The 18,059-nt window shown below is 43.0% G+C and overlaps 1 protein-coding gene across 1 annotated transcript; it reads right to left on the bottom strand.

Annotated features, from left to right (window-relative positions):
* Nucleotides 1-972: 972 nt before the first annotated feature.
* On the bottom strand, nucleotides 973-17,012 carry ABRAXAS2 (abraxas 2, BRISC complex subunit). Its single transcript, XM_069020237.1, has 9 exons — nucleotides 16,898-17,012; nucleotides 15,599-15,689; nucleotides 12,636-12,672; nucleotides 10,461-10,527; nucleotides 9,852-10,042; nucleotides 9,194-9,313; nucleotides 8,428-8,512; nucleotides 6,726-6,840; nucleotides 973-3,412 (listed from the first exon to the last, which is right to left on the bottom strand). Exons 1-9 carry the CDS (start codon nucleotides 16,967-16,969, stop codon nucleotides 2,946-2,948), a joined length of 1,245 nt encoding a protein of 414 aa, XP_068876338.1. The 5' UTR covers nucleotides 16,970-17,012; the 3' UTR covers nucleotides 973-2,945.
* Between the last annotated feature and the right edge of the window lie 1,047 nt (nucleotides 17,013-18,059).

Here is an 18,059-nt window from a genome sequence, read left to right as displayed (position 1 = left end):
CCTTAAAATAAACCTTGCAGCACCAAAAAAAAAGCCAAGTTTCAGACTGATTCTAGTTACATTCAGTGTACTCAGAAGCATCTTCCCACTTAACAGGAGTTTTATCTGTTTGCTTATCTTATCTTGATGCTACACCAACAGTAACAGCTTCTCTTTACATTTTAACTCAGGACATGTCAGAGGCAGTGAAATGTCCCCAGAGATGTGAGACATGAACTCCAAACCTGCACAGTCATGAATATCCCAAAATTAACAATGCTCACACGTCCTTCTGCCAACACGTTCCATCCCATAAGCAAAGAGAGGACTTGGAGACTCCCAAACTGTCAATCCAAGCTAATTTCAGAAATATTTGATGATGCTTCCTTTTGTAAGCATATGTGATAGTTCTAATTCATTGAGGCTTCCCATATGGTGCACTCCTGTTCTTCTTGCTATCAACAGAGGGGGAATCAGAGTAAATTTGGAAATAGAGGAAACAGCGATTCCAGGTTTCTCACATCACCCAGAAAATATTTCATTGTACCAGGAAAACTCCCTGATTTGGAACTGAAGGGCACAGAAGCCAATTTTCAGTAGCTTTTCCTCAATGCCTTCCTTGTTAGTGAGAGGACACAGCCACAGGCCCAGCTCCTGGGAATCACCAACAGGGACTGTCCAGGAGTCAGACTGGAAACCTGATGTTTCACAGGTGTGAAACTCCACAATTCAGGATTAAAGCAGCTCCCTGTTGCCTTCTGACAGATCACAACCCAACACTGTTGTTTTTAACAGGACTGTCATGAAAACTGTGAAGTCTAATCAGGTGTATTTTTGCCAGAATATTACCTGAATTAATTAAATAAATATATATTAATAAAGCCATACCCTTTGTACTTAGGAATCAGCAGTTATGGTGAATGAAAATACCTGCAGGTAGCACTGGCTGGAGGGCACGATGACACCTGCTCCACCTCCATGGTGCATGGAATAGCAAGCAGAGCTTTTAATATTTTTTGTTAAACAACCCCAGAATTCAAGGATCTTGTATAAACATAAGCACAGGTGTCAGGCATGGAACAGTCCCTCTGCCACATCCCTCAGTCCCACAAACAGACCAGCCTGAACAAAACACCACTTCTGAGCTGCACTTCTCTTGGTGGAAGTGAGCTCTTCCACCAACGTGGAACCTGACAAGTATTAAAACCTATGTTAGGATTAAATAAGATTTTATTGTCACATTGAACTGCTTTGTCAGAGATGTACATTTTGCAGGTTTCTGTGCAGAATAAAAATCAAGACGGTGGCTGCCAACCTGTCAATTCTGATTCCAGCACTGATTCAGAGTTCACACCTGAGCCACAGGTGGGGACTCCACAGCAAGGTCTCTGTTTCAAGGAACTGCAACACCCCAAGACAAAAATCCATCCAGTTAAGGCTAATGAGAACAATGTAAAATAGTTAAAACCAGAGCACTAGATGTTTAAAGGTGGAAACACTCGGTAGAAGAGTGGCAATTTTAACATCTCATTTTTTCCCAAAGTTATTTTGCTTCATTTAGTACAGGTAAGGAGAGGGTAATGAACAGACTTTTGCCTATAGATATGATCCAAAAGACTAAAATTTCAGTGTGTAAATTTGAGATATTTAACATTTTTAAGCAACTGCTTTGCTGTTCTGGGTATAAACCAAAGAAGTGGCTATTGACACCTCAAAGTGATAAATGCTGCAGATAACCTCATCTTAAAATGTGTATTTTCTCATTTACACATCAGGGATAAAGTCCAATAATACAAACTTCTTAGTGGCACAATTTCACATATTTTGGGCAACGTTAGCATACAAGCAGTATTTAAATAAAAGTAAGTGCATCCAAACATGAAATTCTCTAAATATACCACACTTCATTTATCCCAAACGGCAGTTTTCTGACAAGAGCTGTAATTCAAATTAAAATAATCATTTACATGTTTCACCCAGAGGAAAAGAGGTAATAAACCCAGGGGACTCTCCAAACAATCTTCTCCTGCCCTATCCCCTATTTATTACATAAAATAACTCATCTAGAAGCCTAAATCCAATACTCAGATGCAAATAAAAGGCAAGAAGCAGTCTCTGATGTTTGTAATTTGCAAACTCCAAAGTCCAATCATGATGGAATTTACTATTTCTGTCGGTCATTTACTCCTGTATGTGCACTTCATATTTATGCTAAAAGAACACGAGACAATAAATGAGGCTAGTGTGGCATAAAGTCATTGTAAACCCAGTGAAACCAGAATAATTCCATTTATGACATTCATCTGGATGATTTACCAGGCATCCCACCCCCCCCAACACCCTTTACAGGAAAAAAGGCAACCATCAGTTGAAGTGAGACACATTCTGCTAGTAAAAAAGGGCAAACCAAACCCCTCCTCTGATGAGGGCATGCCCACAGAAGGAGGTTGACCACATCTTTTCCAATCAGGCTTCTCAGAATTATCAAAATTGCTTTGCTTGCAAAGGCCAATTTGGCTTACCATAGAAAGCTATTTTGAAGGCGGCTGATATATTTATTCCCTTTCAAAAATTAAAATTCAAGGCATGATAGTGCAAGAGGTAAGTTTTGATTTGAGAACATTATCTGTAGACTAACTGTGCTTAGTTACTACATCCCAATTTATTGTCTTAAAGAAAATATGGCAACAAAAGCTACAAGATCTCTATAAATATCATTTTGCCTAAATTTACCAGTACATCCATGAACCTCATCAGTATTAGTACAACTTGATTATCCTAATGATTCCATTATAAAACTTGCAAAATGTATCACAAGGTGAATAAACCATCTAGTGCAAGTCTTCTACATTTTGTGTGCACAGTAATCCTGTGTAGTTCATTTCCTCCGGGTTAAATCCCCAAAATCTCTCGGTAACAATTATGAAAAAACAGTGTCATGTGGATTTGTTTTGTTTTCCCCCCTATCAAATCTGAGACGTTTGAGTGTTCCTGGAATCACCATCGGGATGTGCTGAAGGTCGTGACTCCCTTGTCTGTGAGTATTCACTGTCAGAGGACTCTGTGGGTTCAAGCAAATTCTCATAATCACTGTCTTCTGATTCGTCACCATTGTCAGCGAGCGCTCTTTGGGAAGATGGCATGGATGCTCCATTGCCAGAATATTTCAATCCTGCAGTTGTGGAAACATAACTGGAAGAACCGACTGCCTGAGGCCGAGGCATGAAGACGCTGCTCTCCAGGAGCCCGGGGCTGACAGAACTGTCTTGAGTGGTTGTGTTGAAATCCGAGTAGGGCGGGGGAGGATCGGACACGTCAGAATCTTCAAGTGTGCAGCCTTCCACAGCAAACCCAGTGTAGGACATTCGTGGAACAAACATGGGTTCCAAGTTATCTGTTGGCATTTGCCTGCTTAAAATTGCCTGCTGCATTCCTACAAAGCAAAGAACAGAGGGTACTTAATGATTTCTTGGCAACGTGCTCCACATACCCGAGCTGTGACCACCTTGCCTGTCCTCTCTTCTTTCTTTCTGCTTGTCATCAAATGTTCATCCCTGGCACTGCTTTCCAACTCCAGCACTGGCTCCTGTCCTCTCAGTCTGCTCTACTCATCTTTCATACTTCTGATTTTAGGCTTATAGAGTCATCAATACGCTACCCCTGACCGTCACATCAAATCTTGCTTAACACTGCATCCTGCTCTTTGAGCGTGACAAACTTCCCTAAATTTAGCAGTACAGCCATGAAGCTCATCAGGATCAGCAAAGCTCAGTTATCCCAGTGATCCCATGTCAAACCCAAAATGAGTCAGAAAGCAAATAAACTGTGCAAGTGCAAGCGTGCTACACTTTCATGTGCACAGTCATCCTGTACAGATCATTTCCTTCAGTTTAAGCTCCCAAAAAACACAGCTACAGGATGTTTCCACAGCCTGTTGCTGTTTCCACCTCATCTTTCCTCTGTATTTTTCAGTTCCTTCTCACATCAAAAAGCACCTCCATTAGGGCTCAACCTGCCTGCTCCTCTCCACCTGAGTCTTATTCAGTAAAACTCAACTCACTTTTCATCCATGATAATTGGTATTTGACATTGTATCTTCAAAAAATCACTTTGTGCTTTCTCTTCCAATGCCCCTTGTGCCAGGGGACAATCTCATATCCCCTGCAAAGAAGTCACCATGTCTTCTTCCCTGAAGTTATTATTTTAAAAACTACACCCACATAAAAAACCTAAATGATGGAATTACAGCTGCGAGTGTTGCAGGGTATCAGAACAGGAATGTGAAAGTCACCTTAAATGAGCTGATTTGGAAAATAATTTGAGGAAGATGTGCACAGGAATAGTGAACTGCAAAAGCTGCAAAATGAGGAACACTTGCATCCTTCTGCAGAAAAGAAATGTGATTTATGTAAACTATAAATATCAGTATGCATGAGGTGTGCCCAGCTGTGGAGATACAGGTATGTATCATTTCACTGTTGTTAAAAATGCAACTGGAATATATCTAATTTTGAACACCACAAAAAAATATTAATTTAAAAAATAGGGGAAACTGGAGAAACTCTACCAAAAAAAAAGGGCTCATCAGAGATATAAAACATAGGAAAGGCTGGAATAACTGGGATCAGTAGGGAAGACTGAGGAAACAATTTTATTCTTAAATGTGCCTAAGAGGCTGCTGCAGAAAGGTAAGTTAGAGTACTGTACACTAGACACAAGGAAAGACTTCCTGGCAGGAAGTTTTGTTAAGCACTGGGAGAGACTGAGGTTTTTGACTGGTTCCTAAGAGGTTATTAACCAACAAAACTGTCAGAACTGACACTGGGATGTGTGAGGAGAGGGACACAATGGGATCAGCTCTATTTACTGTAGCACCGTGTTTCTGGAGAAACCACCAATGCAGGGTGAAGAGCTCCTTTAACCGAGTCAGTGAGATGTCTCTTGGGAATAAAAAGAGCATATTCCCTCAAGTGGCTACATAACAGCACTCCATTTCTGGGCCACAACAGGAGACCTGCAATGGGAGATTTCCTGGCATCTGGGAGGTGCACAGCACTCACCAAAGGCTGGAACATCCTGCTACATGTACAGAACTATTTCAGTGATCTGGCAACTGAAGTCTCGACTGCCTTTTCTGCTGGAGTGTCTAAGTCGTAACCTGTTAACCCAAAGTTTGTAAGAACACCAAGCTCTCACACAACACTCCTGCAGGAATTGGAATCAAACGCTCCCTTTTCCTCACTAAAACCGAGGAAATTCTCCCAGCATTGAGCAAGTGAGAGAACAGAAGGCCAGATTCAGTAATTAACTACTCACATCTAAAAATACTGCAGAGCTCCACGCTGCATGTTTTCTTGTTTCAGCCCTCTCACATGATTATCTGCTCTGGCATGAATTCTCAGTCCAGCATTTGCATCTTCCTGCTAGTACCTAGAGCTGAGCACTGACTGCTCTTCCTCCTCCTCCTCCTCCTCCCCCAGCTTTTCCCATCTGTGCTGGGATCAGCTCCAGTCACACTAAATACCCACCTCTGCTTCCCCATAGTAGCAGTTCCCTGCCTACTTCATCTACAGCCAAGCAGGAAACAGCAGTGACTCATTTACTTCCACCTTTTAAATGGTCCTGGACTAATCCTGGCTCTGTTACCTTATATTTGAAGTTCAGAGAAAGAAGAACTTGGGCTGACAGATCAAACTGCTCTAAAATGCTTATGTGATAACAGTGCCTTGCTGCCTGGAGAAAATTAAAATACCAGTCATAGCAGCAGCAGGCCCATTGCAGAGTTTAGGGTGTTCACTCACCTAAACCATCTTTTTGTCAGACACTGCTTTAGGTAACAGGGTACAGAAATAATAAAAAACACCTTGTAGCTAAAATGACAACATTTCCTTATTTGCTTATCATTTCAAAACATGGGTAAAGAGAAGCAGTGTTTGCTGAAATACAAAGGGTTTTTTGAGTGATTTGGTTATGAATTATTTGGGTTTTAATCTTACTTCCCATTTGCCTATTCTCTGCCCCTTCTCTCTACCTTCAGTCTTCCCCTGCACTCACAAATTCAGTTAGATCAGCAATGCCTCTTTGAAAAGAACCAAGTGCTTCACAGAACTTCTCTACTGCTAACCAAAGTCTCCTGAGGCCACAGTCAGTTTTTAGGAAGGAGGGACAGTGTGGCAATCAGCCAAATCTGCTCAGACAGCAAGGCTCACTGACTCAGGAAATTATGGAGCAGCAAAATAAGATGAACAACACCTACAAAGATTTACTTCAACATTGAGAAGTGGTATTTCAGTGCTAAACATCTTTACCATTAAGTCAGCAAAAGGGAGTGGGAATAAAGACTTTATAAAACCATGGATAGCTCCTGGCCTGTGAGCACAGTACCCTGTTTCTCTCCTTCAAAAGGAATCTCTCCAGTATTTAACACTTTTTTCCACTTTTCTTTTCCTACAACTGATCTTTTCCTGTGTTATTTCCAGAACTGATTTGCTCATTCTTTCTTTACAGTGTTGTCTCTTCTGTATTTTAAGCTTGCTAACACTGGATGACTCCAGCAAAAATACCTGCAACACAAACTTTCACAGCTCAGGTGTCACCCAACATAAATCCATCATATTGCCCTTCCCAACGGGATGTTTTTTCCCATGAGTTATCAGCAATACAACAATTATTTTAACTCCACAAAACCTTTTCTCCTCACAGCATCTGCTTGTGGAAAAAAAAAAGGTAATTAAAAGGCAACTTACTTATTTCTTGTTCTTTTTCATTCTTCTTTTGTGCGATTTGCCTTTTTAACTTGTTTACATCAGCTTGAAAAGATTCAACAACACGTTCACTTTTTTCTACATCTATACATACTGCCTGGGAGAAAAACGTAAGATATGCTAAGATTGGGCAAAAATACAGGAAATAGTTTCAGGACAACATTAATAAAGCTACTACCAAACAAGAAGGCATTGAAGCACAAAACTAGAAGCAGGATTTAACTGTAGCAGAGATATTCAACCTCGAGATTGTTTTCTTTACTGCTGTTGCTGCGTTATAGGAGAAGAATTTCCAAATAATTCACCATGACAGAAGATTTGTAATAAGATCCAAAGTTGGTTAGTGTCCCATCCTAGAAGTGTTTAGGATGGATGAGGCTTGCAGCAACCTGAGATAGTGGAAGGTGTCTCTGCCCATGGCAAGAGGTGGAATGCGATGAGCTTTAAGGTCCTTTCCCACCCAAACCATGCAGTGATGCTATAAAATTAAGTATTGGTCATGATCATTAATTATGATCAGTTTTGAAGAGAGCATTTCCAGGGATGGTGACTCTACCACTGTCCTGGGCAGCCTGTTCCAATGCCTGACAGCCCTCTCAGTGAAAAAATTGTTCCTAATCTCCAATCTAAACCTCCCCTGCTGCAACTTGAGGTGGTTTCCCTCTCCTCCTGGCCCTTGTTGCCTGGGTGAAGAGAGCAACAATGTCTCCCCTCAGCCCCCTTTTCTCCAGGCTAAAGAACCCCAACTCCATTTTTCCAGGCAGTAATTGAAACAACAGCAGGAGCACAAAGGATAGCCATGCTCTTGGCAAGACCAGCATTACAGAATAGTGCCATTAGCTAATGGATACATCTCTGAAGATAAATTTTCCTATTCCCTGAAGCTGCCATGGAAGTATCTGCCTTACCCACCTTCCAAAGGAGGTTGGAAGTAGCAACTTCCCAGTGAGAAAGAGCAGCTTACCCCTGTGCAGGCAGGTGCAGGGGATGGTTGGAGGGATTCCTGCCTTGTTCCCTGCTTCAGGAGCCAACCAGCAGAGCTGAGCTGGAGCAGAGACATGAATCCCCCCAGGGCAGATGAAAGGGAAAGCCTGGGAACAAGCTGTGACTCCAGCACAATTAGCAGATGCGTGAGCTCCCGGGGCAGCACAGCTCCACTGCTCTTCACACAGGACAAGCTGTGAACTGACAAGCTCACAATGAGCAGAGCTGACACTCGAGGCATTTTCAGATGCTTTGGCACATTTAGAGCAGGATTCACTCATGCTCCACACAAAACGTTCACAAGTTTTAGCTAACAGATGGTGCTCTGCTCATGCTCCATACCCAGAGCCAGGAGTCATTTTTAAACCTCTGCAAATCCCTACAGCCTTCACCAGGGCTTCTCTTCACTGCAAACCCTTAAAAATGACTAACACCTCCCATAAATCACTAAGTATTAAATCATTTACTTGCAAAAATTGATATTTGTGGTGATATTCGTACCAACCACTATCACAGCAGCCACTGCAAATGCTCACATTAAAAAGAAACTGAAACATTTAAATTCAGGCTTCTCTCCCTACAGCTCCTGATAATTGTTTATGAGCTTTAAAAATCTCCATCTCCTTCACTCCTGCTTTAAGCAAAGGACGAATGCAAGATGCCACATATATACAGACCAATATGGAGTAAAGGATGTTACCTGTACTTTTTCCTGAAGTGCATTATAAACCTGATATATAGCCCTGATGTCCTTCATCACTCCATCTTTGTCAAAAAAATCAGTACTAAAAATGAAAGCAAAGCAGAAATCATTAGTGAGAAAAGACAATATAGGGTTCTAGCTCATGCTGTCTTCGAATTCCTGTTAAGCAGTCTATCACTGTATTTTTAAAATGTATTTTATTACTAAATATCCTATTTTAGCAATAGTACATACAGTCATAAACCAAAATTTAGACAGCAGCATACTCAATACCAAAATTCCTTCTGTAACAATAAAATCTCATTTGAATGAGATTAAACTTGTGCCAAAATCTTTAAGCTTGTATAATTTCATTGTTAACAGCCAGAAAAGCTACTTTGAATTTATGGCATTTGATTGAAAATACTTAAGAAAAACAACAAGACTTCAATGCTTCTGAGGCAGAGTTCAAGTTTTAAACCAAGCCTGCACACGGAATTCCTTGGGGAGGTGGGTGGTGGGTGGAAATCAAGTCAGAAGCTTCCAGCCAGAAGGGCCCCAGCATGGACTGGCCACACCAACTCTGCTTTTCTGAAGAGTGCACCGAGTTCCCTTGGTTCTTCTAAAAGATCCAGTTCTAAGCAGGAAAAAAGCACACTGGGAACTGATCACTGTCCTCCAGAACTGGTGTTGTGCTGCTCAACATGCACATTTGTAGTATTCTCTGGGAGGTACAGAGTGTAGAACTTGACAACGACTTCATTTAAAAAGGAAAAGTCCTTACCCGTGTTCCTTAATAACTTTGGCATAATTCTGAGAAGTATTTGGCACTGAAGAAACTTTGTATTCCTGTTGACTAGTGTTGCCTAGATTAGGAATAGTAAGTGACACCCTTTGATTATACCTGCAGAGAAAGTTCAGAAAGCTGTCTTAATTCATTGGAAAAAGATTCTTTACAAAAGCCTGGATATTATCCCATCCCTCTGATGATCAGAACTCATCTAATATTAAAGCTTCTGCATTAGGTTTGTTATAAAAGTTGATGAATATTTCAAGTTGTGTTCAAAATAAATGCAGGATCAAAAACTCCCTTAGTATAGAGCCATCTCCACACCTCCTAGAATCTTTGAAATGTGCACTCAAACATTCAGATCCACTATAAAAAAAAACATGGTAGTGACATCTGATGTCTCTTAAAATAGATTTTTTTGTCTGATGATTTAGAGACTGAAAAGAATTTTTGCTCACCCTAATTTTAATTTATAAATTATTTGCACAAAAAAAAACCCAAAACCTGTCACCACTAACAAACACCCCAAGAAATCACTGGACAAACACAAAGCCTTCTTTAAGTGCAATTGTACAAACTCCTAAATTGTTTAAAGAATAGCAGTAAGAAGAAGAACAAAGAATGAGGATTGGCTCATTGACAGTTTGCTTACCTTCTGTTTGGTCTAAAAAGCACATATTCTAAAGCATGGGTTGAGTTATTTGCAGTGGAAATGAAGCTGAAGAGAAGGAAGACGAGATCAGGCACTCCAAGGATGTGTGTCAGCTGTTTATGAATGATGTGCTCTCTATATGACATCTGCTGCTGAGTGTTTCTCCTAAATCTGTACCATCCAATAACGTTCTGTAATCAAATTACATCAGAAAAAACCCCAAAGTGTTACCTGAGAGACACAGATTCACCTTCTGAGAATAAAGGAGCTAAAACTGTGCTATCACCATTACCCAAAAGCTTTAGGACAATGAAACAAACTGAATTCCTAGGGACTTGAGTTTGAGAAGATCAATACAGCCCTACACTTTTGGAGACCTACACTTAAATCTTTTACATTTCTTCAGGGAAATTAGACATTGTCCCCAGTTTATTCTAAGCACCACAAATCCAACAACTTCTGTACAGGATAAGCCCTGGATCAAAACAAACCACCAGATTTGTGAAGGAAAGTATTTCTTCTAGTTAACTACCTTTTTTTTTTTTTCATTTGTTTTCCAAACCCACTCTTTCTAATGCCTGCAACAGGAGGAAAAGATAGAAAACTTACTTTTCTTCTGTCTTTGAGAATCCTGTCCAAACTCTCCTCATTAACTTTGCCTGCATAGTCATAAAAGCTTGAACAAAAAGGAAGAGAGAAGAAAGGTAGGTACACAGTTTATACACACATATTATACATAAAGTAAATAATTTATACTTTGAGTGTTCTACAAGTAGATGGCATTCTAGACAATACAAAGCAACTTCCAGAGCCTTACTTTTACCAACAGAAATGCACTGTGCAATTTTATTTTGACCAGCATTCTGTAAAACCCTGCTTTGATAATCAGAAGCCTACCAGCCTAGAAGAAATGAAAGCAGGGCCATTTTACATGCAACTCCAAATCAATTTCTTGAGCTCCAATCCTGCAGTTACACTCACATGGCTGGACCCTTGAAGCCAAAAGAGTGAGCAATAATTCAAAGTATCATGGTCTTTCCATATGGTTCTGCTTCCACAGCTGAACCCAAACCCTGACGTGTCGTTATTTTGTGGACATGATGGACTTAGGAATTTATAAATCCACCTATGCAGACAGGTTTAGAAATTCAAGTAGATCATACTGCATGATAAAAGGAAAAACATTTGAAAATAGAGTCCTCCCTGGTCTCTTTCAAGAGCTGATATCACTAACACCTAAAGCAGTGCAGGAAAACGCTCTGGTTTAGGAGTCTATGATCTCAGTTTTTGTGGGGTGGGGTAAAAAACCACCAAATCCTGAGCTCAGTGCTTGGCTGGTAAATAAAGGTGGAAGTATAATTTACTTTAAGGTGTAAGTTGTTGGGAAAACCCAGACTACAACTAATGACTAACTTGAGACAGTATGTTATATAGTCACAATCTTTTCAATTCATGTTTGCAGTATTTATTTATAATCCTGGTAAGCTGTGGATATCCAACTCTTTCTCTGTCTCTTGGGGTGACTTTATGATGTTGTATCCCATATCGCTATTCTATGCCCAGAAATTAATTTTGTGCCTTTCTATGCCTTTAAACTGAGCCTGAGAGGGGGGAGACAAAAAAAATAAGGAGGGCTGCTTGTAACCTGCCTTCTATCAGAGGATATTTTCCTCCAAATTTGTCCAAACTGGCACACTGTGCTTTGCAGGAATAACCAACAGCACGCTCTGGTCCTGATAAAAAGTGTATGAGCTGTGAGAGTTCCTGGTGCTGTACGGTAAATGAATTCATCAGCTTTCCTGAGCAGCAGCACGCAGTGAGATCCTGCCTGCTCCCCTTCCTCCATCAGCTCCAGCACTAACAACCAATTCCTTGCCTGGGGGAAGGAGGGAACGTGATCCGTTTGGATATGTACTGCACAAAGCATCCCTGGGATCCAGGAGGAGCTGACCAGACACTGGGATATTATCCCCATGTGTGGAGTCTGCAGCATTTAAATCACTGGGTTAAGAGTACCCTCTCTGTAATTATCAGCCAGCAAGTGACTGACTGCAGCTTTTCTTTTTAATGCAACCAGTGTCAATCATAATGTCTAAGCTACTGTGTCTTCTTAATTGGCTGGAAATCTCTCAAGACAAGAGGAGATTAATTGGGAATTCCTTCTCAAAAGGAGTTCTAGACAGAGCTTTAGCAGCCATCACTGTGTAACAAGTGGAGACTATACAGAAAATCTACATGTAAATAGATGGAAGCTGTTAAATAGAATATATTAGCACCATATTTAATGTAAATTCTGGAGTTCAGGAGATCGGAAGGCAAAAATAACTAGAAAGCTGAAAATTTTACAATATTAGTTGGTGCAGGTTGGTACCACTAAGTACAAACCAACTTGTTAACCCAGCAAGTTACCAGGGTTAGGGGACACAGAGGATGCTGTGACCTACCAGGCCCAGGCAGAGCCAGCCTAAGACTACAATAATTTTAATTGATTTTGACATTCATTCTCATTATCAGAGTGATATGAGCTGACCTGACTGCTGCCCTACCTCTACCAGCTACACAAGATGGAAATCCAAAGAGATAGAGAAATAAGCCCCTTCCAAACTACTACTAAAGCTGTGAACTCCTACTTTGATTGTCATGGCTGATGCCATTTCTGTGTGTTTCTGTAAAACCATCAGATGAGCAAACATTGGTAGGGACATTTGAAATGCCAATATATTGCAAGGAGCTCCCTATTTTTGTATTCTGCAGCCACCATGCAAGACAACAAAAAAAGCTTACCTAAAGAGTTTTGAACAAGGCTCATGGTTATGGATTTCTGCAACAACAAACAAACAAAGAAAAAAGTGACATATGTCCAACTGCTCCAGGCAAAGAGAAATTACAGTGGCATATCTTGCATGAACTTTCCACATCAGAGCTACTGAGCAAGAAAACATTTGTGTCAGACCACACACTGCCCTTAATGTCTCAACAACACTTGATGACACAGCACCATACCCAGAAAACTGCCTTCACTTTATAATTTGCCCTTTTACACAGAAAAATATTTTAATAAGCAAGGCATACACTTGCTCAGATACACAGAGATTTATCTGAGCCTCAAATACACACTTTCAATACTATTTTATAGTTGCAAATTCCTCACAAAGCATTTCTGATTCTTGTTTTCTTTTTGCTACACCCTTCCACAACAGCTTACTTGCATTCATACACATTGTTTATTACAGCAGCAATTAATAAGAAAAGGGATGAGGAAGGGAAGCACAGAAATATCATACATTGTAGTGTTTAAAGAGGCAATGCAAACAGAATCTCTAACGAGAAAAGGGGTTAAAAGCAATTTCAAAACATGTAGTTGTACTTTATAGTTCTTTTATATGAAATATTAAAAAGTCAGGGCAGTGTTTTTTCATTGAAAAGGTTGTAATAAATGCTAAGATGCTAATTTAATCAGCAGAGGTTGTAACATGTCAGCAGTCTCGGAGAAGAGTGAGAAAAGAGTAAAAATCCAATCTACATTATTTTTCCAACACCAAGCATGACTTATTTTTTCAGGGGCTTGGAGAAACCTGGGACAGTGGAAGGTGTCCCTGCTCATGGCAGGGGTGGAACAAGATGGGCTTTAAGGCCCCTTCCAACCCAAGCCATCCCGGGATTCTGTGATGACGTAGCACAAATATTTCCAGCTCCTCCACCAGAATCCCACTGGAGTGTTTAGCAATAACTTTGCTCAGGCTCTGCCTCCCTAGAGTGACTCACCACCTGCTGCTCTGGCAGCCACGGGCTGCTCAGGGTTGCCATCTCAGCAGAGGCACCAGCGGATGGATGACAATTCCCAAGAACAGCAGACAGCACACATTCACATCTCAGCACATTTGGTGTCTATCAAAACAAGGCCCTGAGCATCCATTCCAGGCACACTGCCTGAGAAACTGCACAATCTCACTGGCAAGAACTCCTCAGGATGCTGCTGTTAAGAGTTACTGACTATCCTTAATTTGATATAAAATTGTATCAACTCTAATATTTTCACACCATCATGCAGGAATCTGTGGAAACAATCTGCTAACAAAGCCTGTAAGTACAATTATTCCAGCTTAGACCAATTCCTTCCAGCAAATACATTGACTGCAACAACATTCTTGATTCTTGGGTGATGACATTGCTAAACAGACCTTGTGTTTTGAGAAACAGGAAGCAAGAAGCCTCCTGCTCAGACCACATGAAGCAGCCAACATTCTAAATTTAAGGTTTACACAATGATTTATTTTAATATATATATCTAGTACACATACTATGTACACACAATACTAAGGAGACATAAAAGATGATTAAAACTCATCTGTGACAACGGTGCCACAATTGTCAATCTCATGAGATGAACTGGGAGTCCAAGAGTTAATTCTGTTGAATAAATATTGAAGTAAAAATGGCAAACAAAAAAAAAATATCCAGAAGGTCTCCAGGAGTGGGTAATTTCCATTTTCATAAAGTCACTGTAACCAATAATGTGACAAAGGGGTGATCTAAAAAGGGAGCAATTTTTAACACCACAAACACCTGGTTTAGGAAACCAGGCCAAGGCTGCAGGTGGTGACATCACTGCCAACAATAACCAAGATCAGTGACCACTGAAGAGCAAGGTCTAATTTAAAAACCTAAAAATGACTGGCTCTGTCAGTTTTGTCTGAACACACAGAGCCATCAGCAACACTCTGACAGTGATTGTATGCACACACAAAGAACTCTATGCCTTTATTTTCTGTAATTCAGCTCATAGCTGATACTTCAATTTACCACCCATGTTCTCTTAGGAACCAGAACAGGAAACTACTCAACCTTCTGGTGTCCAGACCACAAAACCATCACCACTGCAAGGTGGGAAATCTCTTTGAGATGTAACGTGGTACCACTGCACATGTTCCCAGATCACCTGTTCTGTGTCAGAACAATATCTGAGAGTCAATCCAGAGCTGTTGGTGTTTTCACTGAGCTTTATGCACACCCTGCTTTGTTATCTGGGATCACATTCACAAAGCCAGGTATGGGCATGCTTGGGTATTTAGGAAGGTTTAAATATGTTTTATCAGCTGGTTATATATCCAGAAACAAAAAGGCAGCTTCTTTCAGGGCTTTCCTATTTTCTATAAACCAAACATGCAACAGCTTCTCACTCATGTCTAAAAAAAATCTCCTCCAACCAAAACCTGACAGCAAGATCTTTGATCTTCATTTCTTTTTCACAACAGATCAGCTGTACAGAACTCGTGCTTATCAACAAATGTCTGACAAATATTCCTTGTCCAGCCCTGCTGTGACAGTTTATGATGTCACCAGCTCCCAGCCATCCATCCAAACCTGCTACTGAAAATCTGCTCCTTTCAGTATCAGTAAATCAATCAATTAATTAATTTTATTTTGAGCACATGCTGTATTTAGGCGACTGTATCGAGCAGGAAATTCCCCACAGTAACTTCTCCACCATGGAATGCAGATAAATGTCTTCAGTAAATGATCTTTCCTCCGTAAAAGGAGGTGCATAAAGCCCCTGTAACTTGCAAAGATCTGTTTCCTTTCCTCACATCTTAACCACAAACAGACAGACACTGTGGCAAATGTGAACCTGAAAGTCTGACACCCTGTGATAGCCTCACCAGTGAAGCAATTCTTAATGAAACCTCCTGAAAACTTGAAACCTGAGCGGTGCCTATTTCAGAACATCTCAAAGTTACATCACTTACCTATCACTTGTAGAAATTCAGTGTTGCTGATCTGTGAATCACTAATGCTAAAAGTCTCTTCTTGTCTCACCTCTCCCAGCAGAAATCCTTCCTGCAATTTTAAAAGAAAAAAAAAAAGAGATTAAAAATAGGAAAAAATCCACTATATGCAGTCATTTACTGTAGCTTTCTTAGCCTTAAATTGAAACAAAGATGAAGTTTGAAAGACACATCTGAGCTGCAGTGGGTATAAACTGCCCTGAGGTTCTACCAAAGCCAATTTTCTGCTTTGCCAACATCCTTTTACAACACTACAGGGATGGGTTGTCCAAAAGGAACATTCTACACACAACTTACACAAGGCAAACACATCGCAAAAGGAGGGCTCTGCCCCAGCCCCAGCTACTGGGGGAAAAGAAGGAGGCCTGAGCACGATGCTGCTCTGCTCCAGCAAAGCCAAGGGAAGAGGAGTCTAAACCTTCAGGGACTTACAGAAATTTTAGTGTGGAGACTGGGCTGGAGCCCAAACAACACCAGGGATTGTAAAACGCAGAAGGCAATTTGAAAGTAAGGTAATTTTAAGGTAAATTAATTTATTCTCTATCCCTAGTTAAAATGAAGAAGGAGACTGAGCTGGAATCAGGAGGTTTTGGCACAAGGTGCAGAGAAAAAGAGCAAGCTCAGGCTAAAAAGGTGCCAACAAAACCGAGGGATTCGGCAATACCCCGGCTCTGCACTGCGCACGTGTCCTGCGGGAGCCCCACCCCGCGGGGAACACCCGGACACCCCACATCCCGCCTGGGCACCCCACATCCCGGGGAACAGCCCGGACACCCCACATCCCACATCCCGAGGGGAGCACCGCAGGCACCCCACATGCCGGGGGACCCCACAGCCCGCTCAGACACCCCACAGCCCGCCCAGACACCCCACGTGCCGGGGGGAGCATCCCGGACACGCCACGCTCCGGGAGAAGCATCCCGGGCACGCCAGCCCAAGGAGCAGCCGGGACACCCCCATTCCTACCCGGGAGGAAGCAACCCGGGCACCCCAGATCCCGGGCACCCCGCGGAGCATCCCGGCCACCCCACATGCCAGACACCCCACATCCCGCGGGGAGCCGCCCGGACGCCCCACATCCCGCCCGGACACCCCACATCCCGGCCTGCTGTGTCCGTCTGGGGCCGCCCCCGCCCACTGTGACCCGCGGCCGGGCCCCACCGGCGGCGGCGCGGCCTGGCAGCCCCGCAGCGCAGCTGCCGGCCGGGGTGCACTGTGAGGGAGCCCCGCCAGCCCGGGGCGGCGGCGGGGGGCACGTACGTGGTCGGCGCTGCTGTTGGCGCTGCAGTAGCACACGGAGCTGAAGGTGTAGCCGGAGATGGACGCCGCCATGACGGACACACCGCCGCCGCCGCCGCCAGGGCGCACGCGCGCCGGACGCCCGCCCGCTTCCGGCGGCGCCGCAGGGCATCACGGGGAGTGTAGTCCCGGGGGGAAGTGGGGTACCCACATGGGAAGGATGGGAAACTGCGAGCGAGACTTTGGACCATTGAGTTTGGAACAGACCTCCGAGCCCATCGAGCCCAGCCTGTGACCGATCACCAGCTTGTCACCCAGCCCAAAGCACTGAGTGACACGTCCAGTGGTTCTTTGGACACCTCCAGGCGTGAGGACTCCACCACCTCCCTGGGCAGCTCCTTCCAACATTTAACAACCTTTTCTCTGAAGAAATTTCTTCTGATGTCCAACCTAAACCTCCCCTGGCACACCTTGAGGCCGTTCCCTCTCTCCTGTCCCTGTTCCCTGGGAGCAGAGCCCGACCCCCCCGGCTGCCCCCTCCTGTCAGGGACTTGTGCAGAGCCACAAGGTCCCCCCTGAGCCTCCTTTGCTCCAGGCTGAGCGCCTTTCCCAGCTCCCTCAGCCGCTCCTGGGGCTCCAGCCCCTTCCCAGCTCCGTTCCCTTCCCTGGACACTCTCCAGCCCCTCAATGTCTGTCTTGTCGTGAGAAACACTGATGTGCTGGAGCTTGTCCAGCGGAAGCCACGAAGATGATGAGGGAGATGGAGCCCCTCTGCTCTGCAGCCAGGCTGGGAGAGCTGGGGGTGCTCACCTGGAGAAGAGAAGGCTCCCAGGGAGAGCTCAGAGCCCCTTCCAGTGCCTAAAGGGGCTCCAGGAGAGCTGGAGAGGGACTTGGGAAAAGGGATGGAGTGACAGGACAAGGGGGAAAGGCTTCCCACTGCCAGAGGGCAAGGTTGGACGGGATATTGGGGAGAAATTCCGTGGTTCTATGACACACACACACACACGGAGCAGTACAGGAGGCAACTGTGCAGCAGTGCTGTTTACCACTCTTATTTTTTTTATTAAAACACCTTGCAATAAACCTTGTAACAGCAATAACGTCTGCGACATTTGCAACGAATAAATATTGAAAAGAATAAACAGCTATTTTAAATATCGCACTGATTTTCATGGAGTTACGG

This window comes from Aphelocoma coerulescens, chromosome 6 (genome assembly GCF_041296385.1).
Source record: "Aphelocoma coerulescens isolate FSJ_1873_10779 chromosome 6, UR_Acoe_1.0, whole genome shotgun sequence".
Classification (NCBI taxonomy): Eukaryota; Metazoa; Chordata; class Aves; order Passeriformes; family Corvidae; genus Aphelocoma; species Aphelocoma coerulescens.
The sequence above is the reverse complement of the archived record's forward strand: the minus strand, read 5'-3'. Positions and strand labels throughout refer to the sequence as shown.